Genomic DNA, 19,758 nt, shown 5'->3' with positions numbered 1-19,758 from the left:
TTCAGGCCCCACGGATACCGCTTCTGGGGCAATGGCTTCTCTGAGAGTCAATCTGTTTAGTTACGTTTATGAATATCAAGGACTGTTTAAATCTCTACAGGAAAGAGCTAAACACCTGCTTTCTGGGCCGGCCTCAATCTACTTATCTTAATCTGCCCGCAGACCTTTCAAATGTGGGGCCTCCTTCAACCTGATTTTCTCTGCAGCTTTGAAAACGATGGGCAACTAAGATCCTCCCCCTCCTTCTCAGTGACTGCCAGATGCTTCAAGTGGATCCCAAGAGCAGAGAATTAGAACTTGAGTCATTTTGCTTCCAGGTATTTCTCTGGGGACTTCCCCCAACTCCCAAATGACAGGCTCCAGCGATATTATTTAAATGTCAAAAAACACTCATTTTGGCCAGCTGGCTAGCACTGCCATCTGTGTTCAGCTGTGCCCAAATGCAGGTGCAGTTTCCATAGGGGGGAGGCGTGGGCAGAGGGGGAACATTCTCAGATGATTGCTTTATTCTTGTTTTTGCTTTGTTTTTTCTCCCAACTTCCCTATGGCCCAGGGTACCCACCAGTCACTATGCCTTACACCCATGATTTTGACCCTTTCCAGTCAACTTCCAGGCAGCCACCATGCCACTCCCCCACAGATCCTGAGATGGCCAGTAGGGAAGGACACATGACCAGCATTGTCCTTCTCAGGACGTGCACTAATTACAGTCCCTTCTCATGGCTTCCCTTTGTCTCCACGATCCTCAGTGGACTGAAATGGGGTCGAGAGGCATTGCAGAGCAGGCTCATCTAGAGGGGGATACCAGAGTCCACAGCAGCTGCCCAGTTGGAGAGCGGCCAGCAGCCAATCACAGCCAATGCCACTGGAAGTCTATCAGATCCTTCAAGGGTGAGAACCACTGCCCCAGGTCCTGGCCCTAAAATCAAACTCCCATGAATCAAAGCATTTAGCAGAGGATAGGGGACCACTGTCTACCCCAAGTGGGATGTTTCAGTCTTCTTCAGCTTAACCCAAATAATTTTTGTGCTGAAATAATCAAAAGACAATGACAGTTAATGCTTATTGAGTGCTTGCTATGGGCCATGCACTGCTCTAAGCACTTGTATGTATTAATTCACCTAATCCTCACAAGAGCCCTGGGAGAAAATGCAGGCTCAAAGACGTACAGTCAACTTGCTCAGAGTCAGGGAGCAGAGGAGCAGTGCCATCAGGATCTTAACCAGTACACTATGGAGAAGGACAAGGCTGATCCTCATCGGTCATTCTCAGATAGGTGCTTGTGTACCCTTGAGGGTGGCCAAAACACTCACACCTTCACAAAACTCTGCCCCCAGAAAACCACACACAAACCAAAGATGGCTTCCAAGATATATTGGGAGAGAAATGACCAGGGCAGAGGAGGAACACCAGACAGCCTGCCACAGCCAGAGGGAAAAACAGGGATGGGCTCTGAGCCTCTGGGAGCCCTCAGGAGGCTGTAGGCTCCTCTCTGCTCCCCAGGGATGTCAGTCCGACCTACCACAGGGGACAGGGAGAAGATCTCAGCCTCCTTCCCATCACATCCACTAGGGCTGTAGGAGCAAAGGGACTAGATCACTTAGGCTCACTGTTGCATTCACAGGATCTACAACAGTCCCTGGTACACCGTGGGTGCTCAAGAAATATTTCCTGTTGAACGAATGGATGGTTACAGGGTTCTGAAACTCAAGTTCCAAGGGTGACCCTGCAGTCCCGATAAGCCACTATTTAGTAACCTTTATCTCCAGGAAGCCATTCCATGTATTTTTTACTCTATAAAAATGTAAAAACATAATGTAGGATGGTATTTTAAAAATCTGTGGGATTTTAGTGAGAGTTACCTGAATTGGAGTGAACGTCGGATGATGGCCAGAGACATGAAGTCACCCCTCCCGTGTTCATTCTCCCCGCAATAGAGCAGTAAACCATCTTCTGCCTCCGCCTGTTGTACAAACAAACGCCACGCAAACAATGAGCACCACCTGGAAACACTCATGAATATGAAACCTGAGCATTCTCCCTGTGGTCCTATTTACAAAGGGGCAAGCTCATGGACTCCAATTAACTCCCAGTTGCCAATTCTCAGTTCTTTTCCCTTTAAAAAACGGCAGCGATATAAACAGTGTGTGACAAATGGCAGTGAGGTTAGAGAAAGGTGACTCCGCATTTGACCTGCTCTTTACTTGGCTTTGTGGGTCCACCAGCAGAGCTTCGGGAAAATGTGTGCAGAGACCACGGTCACAGAGAGGCTGTTTGCGTGTCCATCAAATTCTACTTCCACCAAAGAGCACTCTATTTGTTTTTGGTTTTGTTTTCATTCTTTTTACTTCCCTCCCTGTGGAGAAGCATGCAAATTTGCTTCTTTCCTTCTGTCAGGAGAACAGGACGATAAAATCAGCCCCACTGACAGACTAGTTTGGTTTTCACCCATGTTGGCTGCCCTAGCCGGAGACAGATCATCTTTTGGACGATCTCAACACTCAACACACTCAACACTGTGATCATGATCTCAAAGGAGGCTTGTTTCCAGGTCTCAAACCTTGTTGTCTGAGATGCCCGAAAGAATAACTTGAAGCTGAAGTCGCTGATTGAATTCTGATGTGCAGTTGATTCAAATCAGAGAGCGTCCGCTGGGCCCTCACTATGTGCGAGGGCTTTGTATAGCAGCTTTCCTATTTGTTCAGCTACAGCCATAGCATTGAGGGCAGACATTTGGGCTCCCTCTAAAAGGGATTTGGGAATGGGGAATGCATTATACCTCTGAAATCCTGGCCTGTGAGGAGTCACAATTATGAGCAACAGAGCTGGGACCTACACATTCTCACTGGTCGGCCAGTCATTTCCATAGTTCAGTAGCATACAGGACCCACCCTCCACTCGCTGGCACCCTTGAATGTGTGAACGTGCCCAGTGTTCTCACTACCCTGTGAACAGGTTTCAGGACAGGCCCTGTGTCATATTTACCTTCTCTACTTACCTCCCTGCTTCCTGCACCCCCACCCGACCACATCTGATGTGGCACAATGATGTGTTAAGCTGCCCATCCAATAGGCATTCATCAAACAACTAATCCTTCTTACCCTAAATTCAAGAGTAATTTGAAATGCCTGATAGGAGTTCTTCAGAGGTTCAAAGGTTACAAAGGAGTGGCCAAAGAACTGAGGATACTGTATAACAATATCTAAAAAGAGAAAAAGAGAACATAAAAGAATGTTATTTCCTCACTTCTTCAAGTGCAAAAATCAATATATGCCGTTGCCCGGATATCATTAAGTGAAAACCCCTAATAATCTATTAAACCTAGCTCATTATTGTCTCTACTTTTTACACTTATGATTCTCATTCTTGGGGACTTAGAGCTTCTGAAATTCTTAGGGAGAAACTGGAGATTGTTAAATTGCTACCTAAAAAGAAATCAATGGCTTTAAGACCACTGACACCTGTTTTCCAGCTGTACATTTGTGTAAGCGTAAGTTGGCTCAATTATTATCTTTCTTAACCTTCACGCAACATGCTTCAGCTGCATGTTTTCGGTAGAGATGTGATCAAAGTAAAGTCCACCTCTCCAAGGTGCCTTTAGGATGATTGCTTCAAAAGTACTACATTTGTGGCACACATAGACACAAGGCTGCTATTCAACTAGAAGCAACAGAAGTTGCCTTACCTTTTTCCTGTGTAGCTAATTTAATCACGAGTACATAGAAAAAGGGGCTTCTCTTAGAAAAAGGGCTAGAAGAAACCATGTGTGGACCACAAAACTGCCCTCTGGCTCCCAATGGGACCAACCTCCCTACCACATTCTTTTCCCGACCAAGGGCCTACCTTCTGAGCAGCTCTCACCACCTCTGCCCAGGTTGCAGTGGCACCGTGAGCCCCCCCAGGTGTAGTCATTGACACAAAAGCTGTCAGCTGAGCAGAGCGTTTCATCACAAGACATGTCAAAGAGCCTCGGCATTATAGCCACACCATTCTTCCCTTTCCTCTCCGCTGGAGTGGGCTGAGGAGCCACTGTAGTCATTGGGAGAGACGCTAGGGTAGGGGGGACAAGCCTAGAAGTGGTCTTTGGGTTTGACCTGGGTGCCATCTTGGATTCCCCCCAAAATTTCTTATGTCCTCCTTTGATAGCAGGAAGTGGTTTAACCTAGAGCCAGAGAAGAGAAAGGATTCAGGATTAACACCAACACAGTGTTTAGACAGCCTCATTTATGGTTGGTGTCTAATACTTGAAAAGTCCCTTTTGTTATTTCTCAAAACTCTAGGATGTAGATGGCGCAGATAGTACTGACGCCAGTTTATGGATAAGAACTTTAGGCTCAAGGATTTTAAGTACCTTGCCCTGTGCTATACAGAAAACCAGTGGTAAAGCTGATATTACATGATTTTTATTGTTATAATATCATGAAGATGCCTCACTTTGTCAAAGAATTGTTCATTTCCTTCTAATACCTGACTGTATATTTTCACATGGTGGGAAATCTAAATATGTTTTTGCCAGTCAGCAGGCAGGGGCTGGCTACACAACATTAGCATGCTAGTTGCTACTAATTTATAAGCACCTGGAGCCTCATAGAGAAAATAAATACGTATTAAGAGCAAATGGGCCCGCTTAAATAAGTTTTAAGTAGAATGTTCATGGTCCAACAGCTAACTTGCCTTGTTCAGCAGGAAAACCAAAACACACAGGTTTTAAGAGCAGAGATTCTTGTTACCTCCTCGAAGGATATATCCAAATCTAAGTCGTCTTCAAATCCGTCATCATCTTCACTGACTCCCATGTCGGTTGTATAGCGGGGTCCATAGCGGCCACTTCCTGCCTCCTCAGGGCCTGCACAGAGAAAGGAGTACACTGTTGTCAACATATGCCTTCCCTCTGCCCCTTTCTATCCTAATTCAGCCACAGACAGGACTCTGCCAAATGCATCGCGATGTCTTGGAAACACACAAAGAATTCAACATGGAAGAGGAAGCATCAACGACTAACAAATAGAAAATGTTTCATCTCGTAAGTATTAAGGAAATGCTGATTAATGCCAGAAAAAGCTGCCGTTTTATACTGACAAGATTGGCAAAAAGGTAAACGCTGGGCAATAAAAGAATATTACCAAGGATGGGATCAACGGGGACTCATACACCAATGTTACATGTGTGCAACCATTTTGCAAAAATACTTGGAAATAAGTAGAAAACGTTCGTACCTTTTGACCCAGCAATCTCACACCAATTTAGCAATCTCACCCCAGCTTACAAAATCTGGAGAAACCCTCCCACATGTGTACCACAACATGTGCAAAACACATTCAGAGCATCACAATTTATAACAGTAAAAAGCATTTCAAATTTGCTATTCATAACAACAAGTAGCACCCCATATATCTGTCAATAGAGAATGGATAAGTGAATTACAGTAATATATATATATATATGGAATATATATATGTGGAATATATATATATATATATATATATATATATATATATATATATATATGGAATAGAATACTACATAGCAGGAGAAATGAATGAGCATTTAATGTGTTGACATGGCTTAATCTAACATTATTCCATGCAAAATATGCAAGTTGCAAAAGAACATATTCAGTTTGATGCCATTTATATAAAATTCAACAACAAACAAAATTTAATATATTATTTAGAGATAAATAAATCTATATATCTATCTATCTATCTATCTATATATATATATATATGGTTTAACTCCCCCAAAAAGTAAGACAATGACTAAAACACCTGGGGGAAGTTAGAAAAGGGATGTGAATGAGGTGTGAGGCACCGAAGCCTTTGGGTGCTCTATAATAGTCTATTTCTTAAGACAGATGCCAGGTACCTGTGAATATTCATATTATTTTTATATGAACTTGATGTATGAAATATTTCATCACAAATTCTTTGAAACAAGAAAGAGATATTGCACTAGAGCAAACAGTGCTACATCCAGAAAAAAGGGCCCCTACAAGGTTATCGTGGGTGCCACCATTTCCATCCATCTCAGCAGGACAATGGGATCTTTCAGACCTGGAAGGTGGCCTGAGAAAAACTCTTAGGAGACAAGGCATTGTCCTTTGGGAGACTGTCACAAAATCTACTGATCTGCAGCAGTCCTGACTTAGGCTCACACAGCTGGCACTCCCCCAGGGTATGAGAGTCTTTCAAAGTGCTGCTCCATAGCACCCCTATTTCCTCCCAATGGGTTTTCACAGGCACAGGTACTAGCTGCCTTCTCTAATCAGGGCACACTGGGCCCCAGCCCTTACAGCATAAACAACTCTGGCAACAGAAACTGACTTTTGTAGGTTGCCAATGCCCATCAGGCATCCAGTGTTTGGATGCCTGGTTAGGAAGGGAAGGGAAAAGAAGGGAAGGAGAGGGGAGGGGAAAGGAGGGGAAGGGGAAGGGAGGGGGCAGGAGGGGAAGAAGACATGACAAACATAAACTGAACTTAAAGCCATTCTGCTTTCAGAATAAGCTAAGCCAAACACCTTTGTCACAAAAGCAGACTCACCCTCCTTTAGGCAAAAAATAGCAAGCAGGTTGAAAACAGAAGGATGTGACAGAAAGGACAGAAAGAGGGCGTGGGAGCTTTCTGGTCAGGCACACTGCTGATCAGAAATCTCTGGACCAGGAAGAGAGAAAGGTGGTGAACAGGTGATCAGGAGACAGCAGGGAAGGAGCCGTTCTCAGGTGTTTGGGCACATTTTGGTGGAGGAGAGATGACACAGGGGACGTGGTGTTCTCACTACCCTCACATCAATTCTCCACAGTTTTATTTAAAATAGCCCACGTGTCAGTGGAAAATTCAAGCCTGTTGATTCCAGGTTTATACCTGGATGCAAGTTCTCTTAAGCCACCTGCATCCAGCCTGCACAGCTGTGTGCCAGATGTCTTCACACAAAAATCCAGGAATCTTGGAACACCACTTTCCTCTTTCTTGTCTCTCTGTATCTGTGTATCTTTCCACCTCTCTCCTCGACTCTCTCTCTTTTTCTGGGTCCTTTTCTTACTCTCCATTTCTGTCTATCTCTCTCATATATTCAAAATCGTCAGATTAAAGAGGAAATATTCCATTTGTCAGTAAAAGTACTATATAGCACATATGTGAAGAGAGCTGGGTCTTATTTCCAGGAAGCTGGCCTTTCTACCCCCAAGCTGTTCTCTCTGCCCTGTGCACATTCTTGCCATTCTTGTACTGTGTTCATCAAAGTCAAGGTACTCTTCACGTCGTCTTATGATGCCCTATCTGAAAAATAAAAACTTTCAAAGACTACCACCACTTACAAGATAAATCCTAGGCTCTTGGTTGAGAATTCAAGGATCTCAATGGTAACTCCTTGTTTTCCCTCCTTTTTTTTTTTTTTTTTTTTTTACCATTTATTTATTTTTGAGGGAGAGAGAGAGAGAGAGAGAGAGAGAGAGAGAGAGAGAGAGAATGCGACACAGGCTCTAGGCTCTGAGCTGTCAGCACAGAGCCTGAGGTGGGGCTCGAACTCAAGGACTACGAGATCATGACCTGAGCCACAGTCGGATACGTAGCCAACTGAGCTACTGAGGTGCCCCCTGTATTCCCTCCTTCTTTCCCCCATCACCATGATTTCCTGAAACCTACTTTCTCCCCCGCAAATAACAGGTATGGTTGTGTGCGTAACATAATACATTTCTAAACTTTATAATAATCTTGCAAAGTAATTATGGCTCATTTCACTTTGTAGATAAGTAAGTTGAAGCTCAAAAAGGTTAAATGATTTGACTAAGATCAAAGACTTTGTAACTGGCCGAGCCTGACTCAAAGCCAGGTCTTTCTGGTTGCTGCTGTCCCAGTTGTCTGTAAGAGAAGCAGCCACTATGGAGGTGGAAAGAGCCTGGGAATTAGAAAATCAACATTTATTGACCATTTTTACTGTGCCAGGAACTTTTCATGCATTGTTTTTATTAATCCTCAAAAAGTCCTGTAGAAGTAGTATTACCTCCATTTCACCGTGTGGAGATAGAAACTCAAAAAGATTAAATAAGTTGCTCAAAGGCATGCAGATGATAAATGGCAGAGCTAGCATTTATCTTTGGTCTCTCTTTTGACTGCATCATACTATTCATAATCTGATTCCAAATTGTGTTTTCAGCCTTTTTTCCCCTATTCAAAAGTCCTAGTGGCCAAACTGGTCTACCAGTTGTCTCCTTAATATATCTTGTGTTTTCTCACCCCAAGACTGGTCATTATGTTTTTCCCCACATCACCATCTTTTCTTCCTCTCCTATATCCTACACATAGCTTACCTATCCTTCCAATTGCACGCATTCTGCGGAGACAGAGCTGAATGTACATCATCAAAATGCTAAAATCAAGTGATATTTTAAAAAGAGAACATCAGACTCTTTCCAGAGAAAAAATGGTTATTCCACAAAAGAGGGAACTACCAAGACCTCTAGGATGTTCCTCCAGCTCCTCCTGGTTAGGGTTATCCACCCATGGATGAGTGCTTCTAAATATGAGCTTGGAATAAACTTCCATATCTTGATAAAATCAGCATATATTTGAGGTGCTATTTCCACTGTCTGGACTCCAGGCCCTGGAATGCTGCCCTTGTGTTTCCCAACTCAGCAGTGAACCCCTTGATGGCAGGAGCCATAATTTTAGACTTCTTGACATCCCTTTTATTCATCCATTTAAATAACACTTCACATACTCATCAAAGCTCCCTCTAGGTACAGAAGACTCTCCCACAATGGCTCTGTCTTGACATTCTGGCTCTGTCCTGGCCTGGCCTAGCTGGCCATGCCTATTTAAGCAAGAGAATATCTGGAGGGGAATCCTTACAGGGTGAGACTCTGCCCCTCATCCAAACATATTCCCATCAAACTACCACCATCCTTGTCCCTTTTCAATTCATCAATGTCCCTTGTCCCAACTCAGACTAAAGTTGAAAGTTCAAAGAGAGCCTAGACACCATCCAGTCCAAACTTCCCATTTCATAAATATGTAAACTGAGGCCACAAAGAAAAGTGACTTGAGATCAAGTTCATGCATCTCATTAGAAGATCTGGGGCCATACTTGGATCATATGACCTCTAGTTCAATATCCATAATACCCTCTCATGCAGACCTTTTGGTGCTAAGTATCTAATAAGATACGTCAATCAGGAGAACACAGAGAAACTGAGGATGGGTGCAGGTAGCTGAGGTCTCCTCTTGCCTATTAGCCCACCTAGGAAGTCTGTCTTGAAGGCAACTCCTTAGAGAAAAGGACCGCAGATGCATTGCAGCAGCTATGAAATGGTACCTTGATGAGAATGGAAATCATTCCAGATTCCCTGTTCTTTCCAATGAGTAAAATAAGGCATATATTATTCATTGGATACAATCCTTTGGTACTTATAAAAATTAGTCTGTTTCAACACGATATCACATATCTTTTTGAAGTCAGAGGCTACTTCTCAGTTTGGGGAAACAAAGGATGTGAGATAAACAAAGGGAAAGGAATATGGAATTACAAGAGTCAAAGAAATTTTGACTTTTAAAGAAAGACTTTAGAGATCAGCGAGCACAAGCCCATTTTACAGAAGAGTAATCTGAGGCTCATAGAGTCCATGTGACTTGCCCAGAGGGACAGAGCACTGGTGGCAGAGCTGATCTAGAATTCTGGGCTCCTGATGATGCTTTCTGCCAACCTTTACAACCTGTCAAATTCCCTGTCCCTCATAATAACCCGGGCTAATAGTAATTTCCCACTTTTAAGGACAAGAGTACAGCATGGCTAGAAGAAAGCTGGAATAAATCTCTCTACTCTTGTTCATGGACGGCCTCACCACCTCAGAGTTCAAATCCACAGCTTACATGAAGTTTTTACCAATGCCGTTTCTAAGTGAACACGGAATGCACAGTCTGAGATAGTGATAAGAATTCTCAGTGGCCTGGGGTTATTGTAATTAAAGTGCACAACTTTTCTCTTTCTGCTTGGCACATTGTTAATTAGGAAAAGAGAACATTAAAAAGGAAGCATTTATTTAGAACCAGAATAGTCAAACCACTCACTGAATGCAAAACAAGTTCAAGGGTTATTCCACTAGAGGAAAAACTAATATACAAAATACAAATTACTGTTAATAAGTTAAAGGATGACTTATTTTATAAAAACCTGTCTGTTGGGGCGCCTGGGTGGCGCAGTCGGTTAAGCATCCGACTTCAGCCAGGTCACGATCTCGCGGTCCGTGAGTTCGAGCCCCGCGTCGGGCTCTGGGCTGATGGCTCAGAGCCTGGAGCCTGTTTCCGATTCTGTGTCTCCCTCTCTCTCTGCCCCTCCCCCGTTCATGCTGTCTCTCTCTGTCCCAAAAATAAATAAATGTTAAAAAAAAAAAATTTAAAAACCTGTTTATTTTTATAAAAGCATCACAAATGTTCTCCAGATAGTGAGTTTCTCTGATAGGAATTCTCTGAAGGAATTTGTCACCACTAAACCGGCCCTACAAGAGATCCTAAGGGGGACCCTGTGAGACAAAGTACCAGAGACATCACTACAAGCATAAAACATACAGACATCACAATGACTCTAAACCCATACCTTTCTATAATAACACTGAATGTAAATGGATTAAATGCGCCAACCAAAAGACTTAGGGTATCAGAATGGATAAAAAAACAAGACCCATCTATTTGCTGTCTACAAGAGACTCATTTTAGACCTGAGGACACCTTTAGATTGAGAGTGAGGGGATGGAGATCTATTTATCATGCTACTGGAAGCCAAAAGAAAGCTGGAGTAGCCATCCTTATATCAGACAAACTAGACTTTAAATTAAAGGCTGTAACAAGAGATGAAGAAGGACATTATATAATAGTGACAGGGTCTATCCATCAGGAAGAGCTAACAATTATAAATGTCTATGCACCGAATACCGGAGCGCCCAAATATATAAAACAATTACTCATAAACATAAGCAACCTTATTGATAAGAATGTGGTAATTGCAGGGGACTTTAACACCCCACTTACAGAAATGGATAGATCAACTAGACACACGGTCAATAAAGAAACAAGGGCCCTGAATGAGACATTGGATCAGATGGACTTGACAGATATATTTAGAACTCTGCATCCCAAAGCAACAGAATATACTTTCTTCTCGAGTGCACATGGAACATTCTCCAAGATAGATCATATACTGGGTCACAAAACAGCCCTTCATAAGTTTACAAGAATTGAAATCATACCATGCATACTTTCAGACCACAATGCTATGAAGCTTGAAATCAACCACAGAAAAAAGTCTGGAAAACCTCCAAAAGCATGGAGGTTAAAGAACACCCTACTAACGAATGAGTGGGTCAACCAGGCAATTAGAGAAGAAATTAAAAAATATATGGAAACAAACGAAAATGAAAATACAACAATCCAAACGCTTTGGGATGCAGCGAAGGCAGTCCTGAGAGGAAAATACATTGCAATCCAGGCCTATCTCAAGAAACAAGAAAAATCCCAAATACAAAATCTAACAGCACACCTAAAGGAAATAGAAGCAGAACAGCAAAGGCAGCCTAAACCCAGCAGAAGAAGAGAAATAATAAAGATCAGAGCAGAAATAAACAATATAGAATCTAAAAAAACTGTAGAGCAGATCAACGAAACCAAGAGTTGGTTTTTTGAAAAAATAAACAAAATTGACAAACCTCTAGCCAGGCTTCTCAAAAAGAAAAGGGAGATGACCCAAATAAATAAAATCATGAATGAAAATGGAATTATTACAACCAATCCCTCAGAGATACAAACAATTATCAGGGAATACTATGAAAAATTATATGCCAACAAATTGGACAACCTGGAAGAAATGGACAAATTCCTGAACACCCACACTCTTCCAAAACTCAATCAGGAGGAAATAGAAAGCTTGAACAGACCCATCACCAGCGAAGAAATTGAATCGGTTATCAAAAATCTCCCAATAAATAAGAGTCCAGGACCAGATGGCTTCCCAGGGGAGTTCTACCAGACGTTTAAAGCAGAGATAATACCTATCCTTCTCAAGCTATTCCAAGAAATAGAAAGGGAAGGAAAACTTCCAGACTCATTCTATGAAGCCAGTATTACTTTGATTCCTAAACCAGACAGAGACCCAGTAAAAAAAGAGAACTACAGGCCAATATCCCTGATGAATATGGATGCCAAAATTCTCAATAAGATACTAGCAAATCGAATTCAACGGCATATAAAAAGAATTATTCACCATGATCAAGTGGGATTCATTCCTGGGATGCAGGGCTGGTTCAACATTCGCAAATCAATCAACGTGATACATCACATTAACAAAAAAAAGGAGAAAAACCATATGATCCTGTCAATCGATGCAGAAAAGGCCTTCGACAAAATCCAGCACCCTTTCTTAATAAAAACTCTTGAGAAAGTCGGGATAGAAGGAACATACTTAAAGATCATAAAAGCCATTTATGAAAAGCCCACAGCTAACATCATCCTCAACGGGGAAAAACTGAGAGCTTTTTCCCTGAGATCAGGAACACGACAGGGATGCCCACTCTCACCGCTGTTATTTAACATAGTGCTGGAAGTTCTAGCAACAGCAATCAGACAACAAAAGGAAATCAAAGGCGTCAAAATTGGCAAAGATGAAGTCAAGCTTTCGCTCTTTGCAGATGACATGATATTATACATGGAAAATCCGATAGACTCCACCAAAAGTCTGCTAGAACTGATACATGAATTCAGCAAAGTTGCAGGATACAAAATCAATGTACAGAAATCAGTCGCATTCTTATACACTAACAATGAAGCAACAGAAAGACAAATAAAGAAACTGATCCCATTCACAATTGCACCAAGAAGCATAAAATACCTAGGAATCAATCTAACCAAAGATGTAAAGGATCTGTATGCTGAAAACTATAGAAAGCTTATGAAGGTAATTGAAGAAGATTTAAAGAAATGGAAAGACATTCCCTGCTCATGGATTGGAAGAATAAATATTATCAAAATGTCAATACTACCCAAAGCTATCTACACATTCAATGCAATCCCAATCAAAATTGCACCAGCATTCTTCTCGAAACTAGAACAAGCAATCCTAAAATTCATATGGAACCACAAAAGGCCCCGAATAGCCAAAGTAATTTTGAAGAAGAAGACCAAAGCAGGAGGCATCACAATGCCAGACTTTAGCCTCTACTACAAAGCTGTCATCATCAAGACAGCATGGTATTGGCAGAAAAACAGACACATAGACCAATGGAATAGAATAGAAACCCCAGAACTAGACCCACAAACGTATGGCCAACTCATCTTTGACAAAGCAGGAAAGAACATCCAATGGAAAAAAGACAGTCTCTTTAACAAATGGTGCTGGGAGAACTGGACAGCAACATGCAGAAGGTTGAAACTAGACCACTTTCTCACACCATTCACAAAAATAAACTCAAAATGGATAAAGGACCTGAATGTGAGACAGGAAACCATCAAAACCTTAGAGGAGAAAGCAGGAAAAGACCTCTCTGACCTCAGCCGTAGCAATCTCTTACTCGACACATCCCCAAAGGCAAGGGAATTAAAAGCAAAAGTGAATTCCTGGGACCTTATGAAGATAAAAAGCTTCTGTACAGCAAAGGAAACAACCAACAAAACTAAAAGGCAACCAACGGAATGGGAAAAGATATTTGCAAATGACATATGGGACAAAGGGCTAGTATCCAAAATCTATAAAGAGCTCACCAAACTCCACACCCGAAAAGCAAATAACCCAGTGAAGAAATGGGCAGAAAACATGAATAGACACTTCTCTAAAGAAGACATCCGGATGGCCAACAGGCACATGAAAAGATGTTCAGCGTCGCTCCTTATCAGGGAAATACAAATCAAAACCACACTCAGATATCACCTCACGCCAGTCAGAGTGGCCAAAATGAACAAATCAGGAGACTATAGATGCTGGAGAGGATGTGGAGAAACGGGAACCCTCTTGCACTGTTGGTGGGAATGCAAATTGGTGCAGCCGCTCTGGAAAGCAGTGTGGAGGTTCCTCAGAAAATTAAAAATAGACCTACCCTATGACCCAGCAATAGCACTGCTAGGAATTTATCCAAGGGACACAGGAGTACTGATGCATAGGGGCACTTGTACCCCAATGTTCATAGCAGCACTCTCAACAATAGCCAAATTATGGAAAGAGCCTAAATGTCCATCAACTGATGAATGGATAAAGAAATTGTGGTTTATATACACAATGGAGTACTACGTGGCAATGAGAAAAAATGAAATATGGCCTTTTGTAGCAACGTGGATGGAACTGGAGAGTGTGATGCTAAGTGAAATAAGCCATACAGAGAAAGACAGATACCATATGGTTTCACTCTTATGTGGATCCTGAGAAACTTAAGAGAAACCCATGGGGGAGGGGAACAAAAAAAAAAAAAAAAAAAGAGGTTAGAGTGGGAGAGAGCCAAAGCATAAGAGACTGTTGAGAACTGAGAACAAACTAAGGGTTGATGGGGGGTGGGAGGGAGGAGAGGGTGGGTGATGGGTACTGAGGAGGGCACCTTTTGGGATGAGCACTGGGTGTTGTATGGAAACCAATTTGACAATAAATTTCATATATAAAAAATAAAAAAAATAAAAAAATAAAAAAAATAAAAGCATCACAAATGTTCTCCAGATAGTGAGTTTCTCTGATATATCAACATGGTGTAGTTGGAAATACCCCTGGTCACGGAACCCAGATAATTAGGAGAGGGACACAGATGACTATGTGACCTTGGACAAGACACCTAATCTCTCTGGGTCTCATGTTTTCTAATAAAGCAAGGAATGGGATTATATTTGATGACCTAAGGATCCTTTCTAGCCCTAACATTCTGTGACCCTTAAGTTTACACTTTTGATTGAGACATATTGGTGGCACCTGTTATTCCAAGCAGCGTTTGAAAAAGAAACAACTGGGGAATTTTATTTATTGTGGATGAAAAAGAAAAAAAGAAGTTAGTTCAGCACAAAAGTTACATGCTTTGGGGATTGTGGCTCTCTGTTCAATATTATAAGCCTCCTAGAAGATAGGATATCATTCATCAGAATTCATCTTCATTAATAAGAACCAGGTTATTGCAGTCCCTTCTCTTAATAGCTCTTGGCAACGGATGAGAGAGGAACAGTTATTCCCCACTCCTGAAGTTGTAATCATGCAAAGAGAGTTCCCCAAAATACTGTTGGATTCTTGTCCAACCCCTTTCCCTCCCTACAGAAGGAGAGACAGTAGCCTGGTGGCTGGATGGAAGCATTTGGTACACATTTCTGAACTGACTGAAGCTAATCTATCAAAGAACCTGGGGCAGGGGAGGAGGACTTGGGGGCAAATTTGGTCCCTCCACCTTCTTTCTCAACCTAGAAAAGTGGAAAGCAGTGACCTGGGCAGGTGTGACTTTGCTGCAAATGCAGGCTTTCCTTCACGCGGGCTCTTCCCTAGCCAGAGGGGAGTCCACAAACCCACTTTGTACTGTAGAGTCAGCTACGTTCTCTGCCCGGCCTTTATCAGAAATAAGGATGGCAATTTGATTCTTTGTCTGCTGACTCTGCTGCCGTATTTCTGTTGGTTCAGAAAATGGACAAAGGGGAAAGTGGTGTTAACTGGGCAACCTCAAAACCCTAACACTCACCAAAACAAGAAGGACTGGAGGAAAAGGGTCCCCCGTGAAGCAATGTGTCATGGACAGAAACTAGGTCATCCCTTCCAGGACAAATATTTAAGATTCGGCTGGTTGGATGGAAAAATGACAGGCCAGACCTGTGGCCTTTGTGGCTTCAGAGACTTTCTTGTTACTCTAGCTAAGCCCCATCTCACAGCAATTTATTCCTTCTCATCCTGTTCCACCCAGAAAGAACACTGGTTCTTCTTTCATTTCAGAGACATATCTCCCACCTCAGGGACTTTAGACATGTTATTCCCTATGCTTGGAAATCTCATCTCTCACTGCCCAGCTTTTGCCTTTTAAATTCTTGTATTTGTTCAAAATCACTTTCTTAGAGATGTTTTCTCTGAACCCTAGATAAAGTCAGGTTCCCTTCCTATATACGCTCATGGTTCTGTCCTCTCTTAGAGCATTATTAACTTACAATTACATATTTATTTGTAGAATGATTTCATAAATGTGACTCTCCCAATAGACTGAAAGTGCCTTGAAGAAGGCAATACTGTCCATATTGGTTTCTACTATGACACCAAAACCTCACTCACTCCCTGGCACATTGAAGACATTCACAAAATGTGTAAGAAATAAAAAGAGTGAACTTTTGAAACAATGCAGGCAGAATAAAAATATATGACAGTAGCATTCATCTGGATTCTTAAATAGCAAAAGTCTAGGGACAAGAGGACCTCACATAAAGAGTTTAAAAGCTAACAATAATTCTGAGATCTTAAAGAAATCATTCCACAGACTTTTCCCGGAAAAGAATCCATATCCTGCACCTCTTCTGGGGTTGGTCTTTCAAGCGGCTCTTCTGCATTAAGTTACTCTGGCTTGGGCTCTATGAACTTAGTCCTGCCACCCTCGCTGAAAATGATGGAACCAGGACCTATGTCTGAGCCTAAACAACCATATCCAGACTGACCACCCGCAGGGGCCTCATGTGAAAATCTACCAAAAGGAGGGCTTCATATCAGAGGGCAAGGCGGATATTTCAACCTTAATCCCTCCTCCCTTACCTCTTCTCTGTAGATACTGTAGGAGCTAAATGTTGGATTTCTGAGCCTCCTTTGCATCTCGGTAGTTTGGGTCAGTAAGGTGCAAGTGGAAGTCTGTTGGAACTTCCCTTTCTACTATATTGTCTTTGGCAGTGAAGGTGGTTGTGATGCTGGAGTTTCAGTGCATTCCTAACTGAAATGGATGGGGATCCAATGACACAGTTAGACCCTCTCCTTGGGAAATGTACCCACCGACTGTGTGCATGCTGAGGGGGTGGGGCACAAGAGCTCCCCTGTGAACCTGAAGGTCACTGGGAGAGACTTCTGGTTGTGCATAAAATTAGCCTGCTCAACGTCAGCCTCGGCAGCATAAGGACTCAGAGGGTCTGCAAGGACACTGAATGGTTTCCCTTGCTCCTTCCTTCTCCCCAAATAATCTGCCTGAATGTTTTCTTCCAATTTGAATGGATCTAACCAATCCAGGGTATGTTGCCACAGTGGTAGGAGTGGGGTGTTGGGACAGAGCTGCTCTAAGTACCAGCCGTAGGCAGAAGCGTTCGCTCTTTTCTGCTCATGCTTCAGGAATCTCTCATCTGACTGGAGCTCAGGATGATACCCCAGGCATGGAGTGACCATTAGAGCCCTCACCTCAAAGCTTCTTAAACTCCTTTATCTTTATGCACACACACACAGGGGCCGCACCAACTGTGCATAACCCCTGTGGGGTGTCGCCTTTTGAAGAACATAAACCATTCAACAGAGAACAAGCCACTGTATCTTTCTCCCTCAGAGCCTCCCTTTCTATGGATAATGGGGCCGTGGAAAGTTAAGCAAACGGCCAGAAACCACCAAGGTGTTAGGCACTTACTTCTCTGCTACCCACTGAAGGAGGAGATGCACCGGCAAAGCATAATGTAAGGTGGCTGTAAGAGGTGGCTGCAAACACAGCAGGAAAACCCAAGGCCATATTTTCACCATGCTGTGCTAGAAATTTCACACTTGGAATCTTTGTAACCTCAGAGAATGATGAATTATAATTCACTGACAACATTCCATGGCCACACCTGGGGACTCGGGGAGGAAAGGGCAGCATACCATTTAGCTGGGCAACAAGAACATTTCTGAACAGCTGAAATGGTGGCTGGCATTAAGAATTCAGTGTTATGTATACAGCGGGCACTCAATATGTATTTGTTAGCTAAGAGAACAGGTGAATGACTGAATGTTCTCTGCAAGAGCCAAATCTTAGAGTGTGCTCTGCACATGGCAAGTGCAAAATAAATGTTTTGTGAAAGACTGCAATTTTAATCTGGTCAATGCCAATGCTCTAAATGTCTAGTCAGCCATTTTTACTGGGACTTTCGTAGCAATTGTCAATTATTGATGGCAGAAAACTATTGTCCACAGTGTCAGGAGGATATGGCTTAAAAAGTGAGATCTCCCTCTTCTTCTCTCTCTCTCTCTCCTTTTCTCTCTTTCTGTGGGATAATTTGGCAAGCATTGCATTATTCAATTTTGTAATTCTATTAGAGATTTATCTAGTCAGATGTATTAAAAATGTTCATTATTTTTTAAAATTATTTTCAACTGAATGGTGTGTGCTATGTTCATGGGACGACATTACGTTTGGAAAAATGGAGGTCATTGGCCCTCTTCACATGAGCAGTGGGGGTAAAGGCAGGTTGGAGTTGGCTGAACAGTGAATAGAGGTCAAAAAAAGGGAGGGGGGAGGTAACTGAATATAGACAACACAGTAACTCTAGCTTGAAGGAAAGCAGAGAAATGAGATGGTAGGGGAAGAGTTGTGGGGTCAAGGGAGTCTTTTCTGTGAGTATGGCATACGTGTGTTGATGAAAATGACGTAGAAAAGTTGAGAGTGAAAGATGGATCCTGTTGGAGAGACTGGGAGTAACAAACACAAAACTGATGTAAATGGTGTAATCTCCATCCGGCCAGTACAAAACAGGGCTTGGTTCATACCCTGCACTTGGGACCCAGGAGGTTGAACAGAGACTGAGGTGGGAAAGACAGAAGACGTGCAGCTTGCAGTGCAGTGGGGAGGGAGACACCCTGCCCCACAGCGCGGGATGACTGATGCTGTGTGCGTGGGAACACCACTGTCTCCGTGGTGCCCTTTGAAGTGGCTTCACATTTGGACATCAACTGTGGTCCAGTTCTCTTTTAGAGATCACCAGTTGGTTTAAACCAGAGACGGTGATAGCTTCTCATTCCTCCTCTCCAATTTGAGACACGATGCTAGGAGAAATCATTACCATCACAAAGTTTTATACGGGATTAAATAGTTTTTCAACAACGACAGTGAAACAGAGACTCAATCACAAAGTTAGAGAAAGTTTCTCACCCTCTCTTAACAGACCCTCAAGAATTTACTGAAAAGTATACTTCAGGAAGAAGAAGTAAAGAATAAGATGCAGAGTAGTGGGCAGAGAAACTGGTAAACATTTGGATAAATCTAAAGACGTGTTACTTAAAAAAAAAAAAAAAAAAAAAAAAAAAGCCTAACCTGTGGCTATTGGGTAGAATAAAAATACTGAAAGAGAACATGCAAGACAAGAAAGAATTCACTTAGATTGAGGCTGTTAAGATTGAGGTTTATGAGGAGGGTAATAGATACTGATTAACCTGAGACTATAAAAGTTTGGAAGTCAACAATTTATGGATGGTAAATAAAAGAATGCATAATTCATCCCAATAGAGGGGAAAGGTAGGGGGCTAAGAAGATATAGTCTATCCTTTTTTTTTATTTTGATTTTTTAATGTTTATTTTTGAGAAAGAGAGGCAGAACATGAGCAGGGAAGGGGCAGAGAGAGAGGGAGACACAGAATCTGAAGCAGGCTCCAGGCTCTGAGCTCTCAGCACAGAGACGGACGCAGGGTTCAAACTCATGAACTGTGAGATCATGACTTGAGCCGAAGTTGGAAGCTTAACCAACTGAGCCACCCAGGTGTCCCAAATATAGTTAATCCTATAGAAAACAGGAAGGAAACCAAGACAAAGATTCCCCACCCCTCATCACCAAAAAACTAAACAAAAC

The 19,758-nt window shown here is 42.4% G+C and overlaps 1 protein-coding gene and 1 long non-coding RNA gene across 3 annotated transcripts in view; one reads left to right on the top strand and one right to left on the bottom strand.

Annotated features, from left to right (window-relative positions):
* EGFLAM (EGF like, fibronectin type III and laminin G domains) overlaps nucleotides 1-19,758 on the bottom strand; it is a 187,149-nt gene that overhangs the window by 47,886 nt on the left and 119,505 nt on the right. For both annotated transcript variants that reach the window (XM_086677412.1, XM_086677413.1), the window contains exons 8-11: nucleotides 4,731-4,846; nucleotides 3,844-4,162; nucleotides 3,102-3,202; nucleotides 1,863-1,963 (exon numbers count right to left, since the gene is read on the bottom strand). In XM_086677412.1, the coding sequence (XP_086533538.1) occupies nucleotides 1,863-1,963; nucleotides 3,102-3,202; nucleotides 3,844-4,162; nucleotides 4,731-4,846 (637 nt within the window). The remainder of the gene's footprint in view (nucleotides 1-1,862; nucleotides 1,964-3,101; nucleotides 3,203-3,843; nucleotides 4,163-4,730; nucleotides 4,847-19,758) is intronic.
* LOC147584078 (uncharacterized) lies at nucleotides 40-5,136 on the top strand. The gene is made up of 3 exons (XR_015240839.1): nucleotides 40-317; nucleotides 750-891; nucleotides 4,916-5,136. It is a non-coding gene; the product is annotated as an uncharacterized LOC147584078 (long non-coding RNA).

Source organism: Puma concolor, chromosome A1, assembly GCF_028749965.1.
Source record: "Puma concolor isolate L17-30 chromosome A1, mPumCon1.1.hap2, whole genome shotgun sequence".
Lineage (NCBI taxonomy): Eukaryota > Metazoa > Chordata > Mammalia > Carnivora > Felidae > Puma > Puma concolor.
The sequence above is the reverse complement of the archived record's forward strand: the minus strand, read 5'-3'. Positions and strand labels throughout refer to the sequence as shown.